At 41.5% G+C, this 12657-nt stretch overlaps 1 protein-coding gene across 1 annotated transcript in view; it reads left to right on the top strand.

Moving 5' to 3' along the window:
- Nucleotides 1-12657, top strand: part of gpc5c (glypican 5c) — a gene marked incomplete at both ends in the record, with an annotated part of 87571 nt that overhangs the window by 52427 nt on the left and 22487 nt on the right. Inside the window, one exon of the mRNA XM_079227444.1 lies at nt 7350-7470. Coding sequence (XP_079083570.1) covers nt 7350-7470 — 121 coding nt within the window. The remainder of the gene's footprint in view (nt 1-7349; nt 7471-12657) is intronic.

The raw sequence follows: 12657 nt of genomic DNA, 5'->3' as shown, positions 1-12657 counted from the left end.
AGGCCAGGCTTAGCAGGCCCTGGCGGCCCGCCACTGGTGAGAGTAGAATAAACAACGGCTACACAACATTAGTTATTAGTTGAGTCAAGTTTTTCAGAAATTGTCCTAATATTTACTTTTCTCTTGCAAATAAATTCACTGTTTGTTTGAACTGGTTGCAAATGGTAGAACAAGGCGTCGCAAATGGACAATTGCTTTGTTTGAAGGGGTCACAGGTGAGTCAGAGGTCTAAGGTCGTGAACCACTGCTCTGTGTAACACACTGTAAGGCCAAGGCAATCATTGATATCAGCATTCACCTCGAGAGAGGGACCCGGTTGGATGACTCAAAGATGAATGGTTATGAAGGCAAAACAAGTTTAAAGAGTTTTGTGTCATCACGCAGACACTTCCCAAACTCAGGGAGCAGCTCGTCAGAATGATATCATCAAAATAGTTTCCAACTTACTTCAAAACAAAAGAGATGAGATTGCTGGGTTTAGCAGCTGACTATGTTTTTGATCTTGTTCGGAGTTGCCAACATCACTGCTGTGCCGGTGCTGCTTTATATTTCCGACATGGCTGACTCATCACCCAATACAGAAAACTTGCCAGGCTGCAGAGAAGCATGACGGAGGGCCCACTGGGCGACCGGCCAGGTCCACAAAATAAGAGTAACTGGGAGCTTCACAAATTTTGACAAATAATTTGTCTCATTGACCGGAACTATAGTCAGAAGAGAATTTGACCAGCCTTTTCTGTGTTTTTTTCTGGTAGTTGAACTTGAAATACCTTTTCTCAAAGTCGGCCTCGCTACCCACAGTGTCAGAGTGTTTCTCAACATCCATTAGGTGTCTCACCGGGACAGTGCTGGCCATATAGCCGGTTCTTTTCCAAATCCCCACGCTGTCAGCTGGAACTAAGAAGAGGTGAGGTCAAAAGATAGGAGGCAGATATAGAGAGGAAAAGCACAGAGCTGATGTGAACAGAGCACGAGTAAAGTTTGCATGCCTCAAACGGCTGAGACTTCCAAGTGACTGCAGCTACTGGTGGCGTTTAGCGTGCTCACGTGTTTGCCAGCTGGGTTCCAAAAAGATGGCAATGTGGACAAAGGGAGAGTGTGGTGGTGGGCAGAGAAATCAAGAGGAAGAAGAGAGATGACTAGAACCGAAGACATGGCCTCTTGGTGGACTTTGAGAGATTGTTTACGGACACACAATAATAGGTTTAGGGGAGGGAAGGCAGAGAAATAGAGCATAGAAAGAAAAGCACACAGTTTGAGCTTTGCCTGCCTGCCCTGCAGACTCCCTCTCCTGATCTGTTGCTGTTTCTCATTGCACATTTTATGACTTGAGCATTTCCTCTCCAATAAAGTTGCCTTTTAAAGCACAGCGAGCTTCACCACACACTGCAGTTCGGACATCTTCTCTAAGAACAGCCAAACATCTTGCTGGTGCTTAATTTTGTATATAGCTTGATGTTTGAAATATTTATTTTCACTGTGTTTATCGTCGGGAACTGACGATGAACTCAGACCTGCCACAGGGGTTTGTGGTAAGTCTCAGTGTGCTGTGTGTGTGTGTGTGTGTGTGTGTATGTGTGTGTGTGTGTGTGTGTGTGTGTGTATGTGTGTGTGCATCTTCACATTGCATTGAGGGGCACCGGCTTGCGAAACATTCAAATGTGTTTGTGCATGTTCATGTTTAATGTCCAAAGGACAGTATGTGCACATATGTCATGTTGATTAAATGTTTGTGAAGTGGCTTTTGACAAATTGGATGTCCGCGAACGTAGTGTTGGTACAGCGATTGGCTGCTAATGTCACACAGTGTGTGAGAACAGACTGGCCTTTCAGAACAAAACCTCCTGCTCAGAGTATTTCAACATGTCCAAGCCCTGCTCGTAAAGCTATCTGGCTACAAACATGGACTCAGCCCCCCCCTTGCTCTCACTACTGGATTCACTCGTGACTTCAGGCCCTCTTGTTCCAGGAAGAGAAAGTTGTAATGCTAGATTTTACAATGGCACGGGCATAGTGTTATGGTGATTAGTGTGTAGACTTATGTCACTTCATGAAATCCAATCAGCAATAGATATAAAAATAAGGAATATACCAATGTGGATCTGTGATATGAGTATTAGCTTGACGAAAGGTAATAGTACATTTCAGCAGGTAAACTCTTTTGCTTCTCTATTGCTGTGTGTTGTAAGTGAAACAGCTGCAGAGCCAGAATTTGAACTCCTTCCTTTGCATGTGTAATGATGATGTTGTGGTAATTGCCACTTTGCTGGAATAGACATCAAAAGTGTAATTGTGAGACTGCTTGAATGTGAAATAAGCTTTGTGAAAAGCAGCAAAAAAAAAAAAATGTCATGAAAGATGTCCCAATGAGAACCAAAACCTTAAAATATAAAAGCTGCAGCTGGCATGCCCCAATGTGTATTAATCACAGGAGTCAACACATGTTCAATCTTGTGTATCCACAACAGCCGGGAGGTTGGGGAGAGGCTTTATTAATCATGATGAACCAACAATTTGCTGTTTACCCTGACAGCAGTACCACCAGCTCTAATCCAATGTCCTCCTCAGCTGGAATGGTACCACCCACAGCAACGCAAATACACACGCTCACTCAGATGAAAGCAATCTCATCTCCTCTTAATCATTACTCATTGACACTTCTGCTCTCCTCAGTTTGCTGTGATCCAGCCCGATGTTTGTTCCAGAGGAATCGTTTATCTAAATCAATTTACATGTGGAAGCGTGACCTCCGAAGATGCCTCATGTCTAATGTTTAGGATGTGCAGAAGACACTTTATTCCAATTGATCAAACACATAGAAAGCATTCAGTACTACACTGATTTAATTGAAGATTACATTGTTAAGAAGTAAGGCTTGTGTTGTCAGTAAGTAGTAGTTCAGTTACATGGCACCGAAGGCCCTTTTTTATTTTTTTAAATCATGCTTTTTAATTGAGGACAGATCCACAGGATCTACAGTTCAGTCTTTACCGTACATGCTGCCAATGGGAAATAATATAAGTATCTGCAAGATTTATTTGAATTGCTTCAGAGATGATTCTCCATCATTGCGCAGTATATTTCTATGTTACTCAATATTTATCCTATTGATACACTGCATCAGGCCACTAATAATAGATCTAATAAACTTAAAGGTTTCATGAAACATGCTGCTTTTGAGCTGGTACGAGATAAGTATTGATTCTAAGCAAAGATCCAGATCAGCAGTGTACTTGAAATTCCTGGCACAAAATGTCAAGTCCCGAGCACGCCATGTAACCTTAGTGTGCTTTTTAATCCAGATGCAAAATTTGAAGCGCATCAAAAATATCAACAGAACTGCCTTTAATCATCTCGGAGATGATGTACACCCATGTCTCTCCCTGCCAGATACGAGTGCATAATCCCAATAACCATACGGATTCTGGCAAAGATCTCTGCTGACAGCTTGTGGTATGAATGCAATTAAGCAATTAGATGATATACAAACCGACAGGCTGTACTGTACCTGCTGTCTGTTTATGATTATCGCCTTGTAAGTCTCTAGTGATCACGGCACTGTATGTTACACTAAAATAACAAGTACGCCACACTAAAGAGGTGAATGATAAAGATTTAGTTAAGTGTTTGTTATGCTATGATTGTTTTAAAGGGAAATGTGACCAGCCATAAGAGCACGGAGGGCTGTAATGAGTTTCACAGAGAAAAGAAGCAATGTATATGAAATGCAAAAATAAGACCCTACCTGTCGTTAAAGAAAGAAAACATCTAGCTAATTGAATCCCTGGTGAGTGCGCTCATTAAACCTTCCAGCCAGAACTGAGCACAGATGAAAGACAACCAGAATCTTGTTTTAACTAAGGGCAATATGCCCTTTCACTCTGTCTACGGTCAACCTTCTCTGTGCCTTTAATCACATATTTACACATCCTTGAACTGTTATATCCTAGCTTTGTTTACACCATATACACCCACATATTCAAGCACATGAATGCACTCAAAATGCATGCATTTATTGTTATGTTATCTCCCTGTATACCTTGAAAGATGAATATTTCATTATTGTGTTCTGCCTCAAAACCCACGAGCATTCCTGCAGGCCTTTTTAGAAAGATTACGACAGTTCAGCTTGGGGTCAGCATCAGGGAGTGGAGGTCACCGCTGATCCGCGCTCCAGGCAGAGAGAAAGACGAGAACAGACAAAGCTGCCTTTAGGACAGTGCATCAATTGGGCTTCCTCAGGGGAATGAGTCATTTCCATAGATAGGACAGGTCAGAGGGCCTTGAGTCAGACGCCATACATGTGTAGGTATAGTCAGTTTGAATGTTTGTTGAGGTTGAACATTCAAGATCCCCAGAGGAGACTACCAGAAAGCTGTATTTCACTCATTAGAGAAATATCATTCAGCTGCTGCAGTCTTTTATTTTTCTTACACCATCTTCTGCTTTATGTTCACTGTCACACGTTAAGTAATTTGTACATGAGACTATAGTGAGAACTATTGAAACAGAACATAATTTCTACTATGATAACATTGAATGTCTGCTCCAGATACTTCCAGACATTCGCAGCATTGATTGTCTGTCCATCAGGTGATCTGCTGTGGGATGTCCTGCTGTGTCAGTTGTCCCGTCCCCTACATGATATCAAACATACCCTGCAATGAAACGTTCCAGGCCTGACACACTGCCAAACTCACTCTCACACTTCCCTTTCATTAGCATCCCATCTGATGAGCTCATTTCTGCACCAACACTGTAATCCCAAGCCAAACCTGGAGACAGATATGCTGCCTGACACACACAGGCCCCCACTTTCCACCACTGCTTGGGGAGCTGTTTGATTCGTCAGTTGATCATTTTTGTCAGAGGGCGCGAGTTGAAAGTCCAAAAGCTATCGATTGTTTCCATCTTGACAAGAGAAGATTCAGAGCCGCGGGCAATTAAGAGCTTCGATTGTTGTTAAAGCAGACAGCGACTTGTGTGTGCGTGCGTGTGTGTGTGTGTTTGTGTGTGTGTGTGTGTGTGTGTGTGTTTTAGGCTTGAGGGGGGCATCCACTTTGCAAATACACTAAAGAGAAACAAGCAATTGAAGGGGGAAGAGGAAATCAACAAAAAGGGGATGTAAAGTTATGTGTTCCAGCAGTGGGTTAAGAGAGACATTTTTGCATTTTTATGGGCCCGATCAGTAAAGTGCTGTTTCAGCAAGTCGAGGGAGCAAAGACCTCATTGAGACATTGCTTAGATCACAGGCCAGAGATTCTCAAGTTCAGCACTTTCATGATTACCTCCGCTCATATTCACAATGCTTATTTATTTAAGTGTGTGCATACACAACCCCATCCAGACACATGCACATGCCTATAAAGACATCCATATAAACACATTCACTTACACGGCCCATAATCACTTTATCAGCCTTGTGTTGCCTGTGGAAACATCAATTGATTTGATTCCAGCACACATCATTCATCTCAAAGGCTATTACTTCCCCCTGTGTGGAAGATTAGCATCAATTTATAATTATGTTATTAATGTGGATAATAGTATAACAACGATGGGGGGTAGATGCACTATATGTGTAAAAAGCAAAGCTTTAAAAGTCTGTGTATCTGCCCCTTACATCAATGGTTAAGTGCTATAGGCCTTTATGTGGTAACTGTATGTGATAACTAAAAGGATATGATCACTGATCACTGAGATGAGTATTAACAGTATTTCTGTAATATTAATGTACTTTCACTTTCTCTGTAAAAAAAAAAAAGAGACTAACTTCGAAAGGCTATAATGTCTCAGCACTTCTGTGTGACAGACTGCTGTCTCATCATTTCCCTAAATTAAAATGTAAGTAGCTTCTGTGGTGTCACAGTCACAAGCTGTCATTGAACATATACTGGTCGCTGTAGTGAATTTTATTGTATGTTACAAAGATATTAACCTTTAATCTTTAACCTAATCTAATGGATTAGATTCAGTATGAGAACTAATATCAAGTTAACCTACTAGTCACGTTATTGTATTCATGAATGTTGATTAATGATGGTACTTTTAAATGGCCTTTAAACAGAAAGAATAGTATGAAGAAATAATAAACAGTTGGACCAAATGTCTGAATGCTTTATGGGAAATAAATGACTGTGTGTGTGTGTGTGTGTGTGTGTGTGTGTGTGTGTGTGGTGTGGTGTGGTGTGTGTGTGTGTTAGTTATATAAACAGAGAACAAGATATGACTGTACTGTCTCCTCAAATGTCCATTCAAAACAATAAACAGCAATGTAATCCATTCCACGGTTGAAGCAATTTTACCGGAAAAACTATGAAAAGTGAAATCAATTCATTCCGGAGCCTTAACTGTGCTTTGATGTGTCATGATACTTTGTTATTTCAGCCCAAACAACTTTTGTGTCTATTATACTAAATTAAAACTTGTCCCCTCTACGTCGAGCAGCTGCTGGAAGTGTTAGCCTCACTGACATCAGCTCAACGACAGCTCTGACAAAATCAACAGCTATAATCCCCGCCGAGCTGCAGGCCCACGGAGCATGCCAGAGATTAAAGGGTCCAGCTCACCATGTGTCTCAATTTCATTTTTACTATGCTGCCCTCAGTTATATTTTAATTTTAAACATTTTCAATCACAGAAGAACATAAAAGCTGCATCAAGGGTCTTTTGACCACATTTGATGCGATAGTTATTGCATAATGGAGCTTTTAATGCTCTCCGTGCAATCTGTGTTTCCTCTTTGACAAGTGAGGCCCTAATGGTTTTGATGTTGTGGAAATGCTGCGTTACATGATGGTCTTCATGATAAACTAAACTACAAACCAAACAGAAACATCGGTTTGGTTTTAGTTTAGTTTATTTGACAGTAGATCTCATCTTTTTCTTCAAGCGTAACTCGGCAAAGTCCAAGATATATTACCTCCGCCAAGGAGGTTATGTGTTTGGTTCGGTTTGTTGGTGTGTTTTTAATTAAAAGAAAACCACTGCCCAATGTTCATGAAACTTGGTGGAAAAGTGTAGCATGAGCCAAAGAAGAACCCAGTACATTTAGCAGCCGATTGACCTTGATGGAGGTCTGCACTCCGAGCATGGCCTTGTTTCCACGGTGGGCCTTGATATAGTATAATTACACTTTGTTACACAACAATAAAGAATCCCACAATAATAAAAACCTACACTGCTGCATGTTAACAAGCCGAATAAAGCAAAATAACATCAGAACATGGAACATGGTGTTTTGTCAAGAAACCACGTATTGTCAGTCTACAACTAACTGGATATCTGCCTCTATTTGACACCAATATTCCCCAGTTTTGTCTATAAAGATGTGACTCTCTTTCTCACAGCTATACTGGCAGAGTTGTAGGAAATGGTCTACACGCCCAGAGGCAAAACCCGGAGGTCAAAGTTCGAAGCCCAAACCCTACACTCGCTGAGGTCAAGGAGAGGTTGGAGCTCTTCAACCAGGTAGGAAGACCATTGCACAACATGAAGACATATCTCATCATTAAAGTTAAATATGTTGCATGTACTTTTGTACATATATACACATATGTATTAAATGTAAAGAATACAGACTTAAATCATCATGTCATACATGATCTGATACATGATTGTATTCACAAGCAAGGACAACAACAGTCAGTCAGGTTAATAAAACCCCAAGAGTCATTTGTATGAGAACAATTGTTTCCAGGATTAACATTGACACCAGGTCAAAAATGATTAGTCAACCAAAGTATTATGTAGTCAAAAACACTAAAGCATTAAATGATACGGCTTTTGTCTAATTTGTATGCCTCAAACAGTATATTTTACAGACAGAAGTGCTGAAATGGCATTGCCATTTTTCTCAAATCCAAAGACTTTGAGCGCAGAGGCAGATATCAAAGATAAATGAAGAGGATAGAGGGAGAAAGGGAATCGGTGCCAAAAAAAAGCGAATTATTGTGGAAAGAAAAAAGAAAAAGAAAGATGTGAGGCGGGAGCAAAAGGTCAGGAATGAGTGACAGATAGGCAGAGATGACACAAGCAGCTTCAAAGTGACACTGTTTGTCATGTAGATGGGGTTTAGGGCTGAAAAGGGCCAGGAAGAAAAGGGCCATTTCACACAATCCCTAGAGGCCATTAGAGGAGACAAACGGACCAGGATTCGGTTCCCCTGTCTGCCCTTTTGTTGCCCTGAAAATTGTCCACAGATAGGAAACTGGGCATCTCTCACTTTCTATCTCTTTATTCTTCTATCTTTCCACTGTTTTTACCCTATTTGTTTGCTAAAGTGTCGAATACACCCAGAAAACTTCACTGCCGCTTTTCTGTTTTGCTGACCTTCCACCTTATATCATGGCAATTCTTTATCATCGTGTGCACACATCCTCCTTCGTCCTCCTTCTGTCTACTCTCACATATATTTATTTCCCATCTTCGTTTTCGTGTGTCTTGTATGTCACATATATCTCCCAGCCAGCCGGTCCACCTGTCTGCGACTGTCAGCTCCAGATCCTTTCTGTCCGACCACAACATCCCATTGTGCACGGTGGCTGTCAAGTGCCCTGTTGTCATGGCAACTATGCAGAGATGAGCGGGTGTCCTGTTGACATTTGCAGGGTTGAAAGGCCTACCTTGATTCTAGACCAGGCAGCGGAGCTTGGCTGAGCTTTGTGTTTGTGCTAGATAAGAGCAGAGGATCACAGAGTGTTTAACTGCATAATGTGGCAGGCTTTCCGACGTGCATCCGGAGCAGTTAAACCAAGCCATGTCATGTGCGTGCTTACACCTACACCTACACACACACACACACACACACACACACACACACACCGTTTTACATAAAACACTTCAAAGCATCAGTCTTTGCATTACATAAAGTTTGTATTGGAGTAATGTCTACCTGAGATAATGTCTCTCTGTGTGTTATTTACATAGCCGGGCCATCTTGCGTGCCTCGCAGTGCATGTTAGTGCGAACTTGCCATACTGACTGGCTGGAGCACCAATCCTCTGCTTCCCTCTAAGATTAACACTGTTAGCCCTGTTAGCGCTGTTAGCTGCAATCCACTGGCTCAGTCAACGCCACATTAAGACCAGTGTGGAGGCAATAGATATGCTCTGTATTATGTATTGAGCACCTTTGACATCTAGTTAATTTCTGAATTTAAACATTTTAACTGTTGGCATTCACCTGTGACTATTAATCCTATCCAAAACGATTCACATAGATCAAAGTGGTTTTGGGCTTAACTGCCTCAGGTTTCTTCTCTAAACTACTTTTTAACTGACTGGTTGTTAAAATCCAAAGGTCATTATCTCTCTCTATTGCTGACTCTATCTTTCCTTCCTGGCCCGTAGTCAGATAATCAGTTATGTAATTGTAATTTTAAAATGATTAAAGTGGGTGGGAATCACAATATTGTTTAAAATGCCTTAATTCTAGCCGCAAGACAAATATCAGCATAATGATGTCAACTGTCTTGTGGTCTACTTTTTCGAGCAAACAAGGTCATCACTTGTCCCCGGTTTTCTTTATCCTTGCTACCAAGCCCTCAGCAGATGTTTGGAGACAGGACCATTATATAAGAATCTTCCAGGTGGGCGAGTCAGTTCACATAATAAGTTTCTATTCAGATTGATTTTGGCAAGCCCATCTGGTTCCCTCTCCAAAACACAAACTTTATTGCACACCCTTTGTGCTGTAAAGTTAATTGCAGTTTAATCAGAGGGGATCTGTTTACAGATCTAAAGCATTGTTGATCCATACAGTTTACATTTGATTGTGCAGACTCCCTCGGTTGGCACTGACTTAGCTCAGTGATTGTGGACATGAGCTGTATAATGGGTTAGTTATGTAAGCCTAAACAATATTGACAACTGAATGACAGTTAGTAATTAGTAATCACTCTGTGAATCCTGTGTGGATTCATGAGAGTAGCAGTTTTTGGCTGAGTAGACCAGAAATTATCCCTCATTGTTCCAATGCTGCACATCTGTTCTCTCGGATTCCTGAGAAGTGCATTGCACACAGTAGGCAGTTCAGGGGGCCTGGGAGTATGGCGCAATCCCAGCAAATATCCAAAGCCGGCCTGGCTCTGCCTGTTCGAATGCTTGAACTCTTAGCGGCCGTTAAGTTAACAGTAAAGGGCTCGGCATTAATCAGCAACACCTTAATATGTAACGGCAAGTTGGGAGAAAGAGACAGTAAAGTGTTGCCGATTATGTCTTGAAAAACATCCGATCTGTTTTGATTAAACAGTAGGACTATTACAAAGTACAAAATACCTGACTTTGGCTGTAAGAAAATGCTGAACAGAAAGAATGTTGTTATTGAGATATTTCCCATGGACTAATCAAAGTCTCAGCGGTTATTCATTTTGGTTCTTTGTGTGCGTTGCTGCACTTTTATCCTCACCAAAATCACTTTGAGTTTCAGATGTTCACAGCAGAGACATTTTTGAGAAGTTAGTCCTTTGAAGTAGTGAAGTAAATAAGGAAACACAAATGATCCATTTGAGGTTAAGATTTTAGCTTGGTGTCAGTGTTAGAAGTACAATTATGTGACTCTGTGTGTTTGTTCTTTCATCCTTGGAGCGAGTTTGGATCGTTATTTTCACTGAAAGTAAAATACATTTTAAAAAAAATACACTGGGTTGATTTTAATTGCATAACTATTATATTGTTTACTTGAAAGGTATTGCAGGTATTTCAATGAATCCTTAATCCCAGTTTTTTTAGGAATTTGAATAACCTCCATTTCAGGGATTAGTGGGTCTAAGTGTATATTTTTGCGTAGTGGAGAGTAGTTAGACCCAGAGCACTGTGACACTAAGAGGATTGGGAAACTGCTGCTGATGTATGACAAACCCCTCATCTACTCATGGGATTCTCCTCTTCAAGCACTCAGTGCTGCATAAAAAACAAACGTGTGCACGTTTGCATGCACTATATTGTTTGATTCACAGCTATCCACAGCATGCAGCAAGCAGGGTCGCAATGTGGAAGAAGAAGGAGGAATCCTACACAGTTGCACTTTTGGATCAACACATCACCGTGAAGAATCCAATACATAAAAGCCGGTATTAGCACACAAAAAAGCACACAGGACAAGCCTAATCTCTTGACCTCCTATAAAACGGTCCATTAAGTGAGTAGGCCCAAGTTATGTTCCTCCCCTGTGTATGTCCTCTGACTATCCTCTTTCTCGCTCTCTGTCTCTCTGCCTGTATATATTGCTAATGTGGACAATAAATGTTTCAAAGTGGATTTTTGATTCCCGGCCATCGGTCCAGCTGTTTTTGGGTGGGGATCTTTCTCACAATGGTCTATCTGTTTCCATGCGAGTACTCAGGCCAGATCATTTGTCAGTTTGTCAATTTGCACTTCGGTAAATGAAAAGTCGGTGGCAACAGGCAGTTCGGGAGAAGAAAAAAAAAACCTAGATGCTCATTCTCACGCTTTATTTTTGTCTTGATTTTTTTTCTCTGACTTGCACATTTGCACATACGCACAAACGCAGACAGCATCATAAGAAATGGTGAAAGCTGTGGTGGATGGAGAGTTGGAAAGACTGGATATAAATCCAGTCGAGCGAGGCCAGTTGTATGTGTGATTGATGAGATCGACTGCTGCCTTGCTGTCTGGTTTGGCCTGCGGCCCGACCAGGTTCCACATCAGAGATTACTCACTTGTGTTTAACACACTCAGCACATCCCCTCCGCGGATCCAGTCGATCCTCGCATCTATCAGCTATGCTGCAGCGACTCAGAATGAATGTGTGCTCTTGTTAGTGAGGACAGTTTGTGCATGCTCTTTAGAAGACCATAAGCATAAACAAAACACATGTTTTATGTTCACTCCTGTATAAGTATATCACGGGTATGAGAAACCAAACGTTGGTTTTGTGACTCCAACATGCCTTCACGGAATATGTCTCTTTTATGTTTGAGCAATGCCTGCGGCAGTCAGAAAGTGTTTGAGCTTTCAAGAGTTAGTGGAGTCCAGGGATGAAGAAAGAGCTCGGGCTGAGCTGGCAGCCCGTCACAGGGAGGGGACAGATTCTTTCCACTTGAAGAAGATGATGGAGCTGGCCTTCACAGGAGCTCTGCTGCTCTTTGCTGCTGCTGTGGCAACGATACAGCAACAAGTCTCCCTGCCCAGGGCTCTCTGTTAGCTTGGCAACCAGACTTCATGAACCCAGACTCTAACTTAAGCATAACATTACCATCATAATTAGATGCAAAGCTCATAAAGAATCCAGTGAACTGCGGCTGTTTTTCCACATTCGGTCATATTTACTCTCCCCACGGGTTTCAGTTCCATGCAGACAGTGATTCTTGTCATGTGGAGAAATTATGGGAGTCATTTCTATTACTGGCACAAAAACATGAAAATCCCCCTTTTCAATGTGATTTGATGTGCATTTGTTCAAGTTTTTAGTTTGAGCTGTATATCGGCACTGGTTTCCTGAAATTGACTGCCTTTTATTCTGAAACTCCCAGTTGGATTCAATTTGAATCAACTCAATTCAAAAAAAAATTGTCCTGTTCTAAATGGATGGATGGATGAATGAATCGACGGATCAATCTTTTTGTACTGCTTGGAAGTCTGAAAGGTGTTTGCTTCCAAGCAGCACAGCGGCAGCACAGCAGCAGGAGTCTTCACT

This window comes from Taurulus bubalis (assembly GCF_910589615.1).
Source record: "Taurulus bubalis genome assembly, chromosome: 1".
In the NCBI taxonomy this organism is placed as follows: domain Eukaryota; kingdom Metazoa; phylum Chordata; class Actinopteri; order Perciformes; family Cottidae; genus Taurulus; species Taurulus bubalis.
Note: the sequence above shows the minus strand (reverse complement) of the source record. Positions and strands in the feature narration are given on the sequence as shown.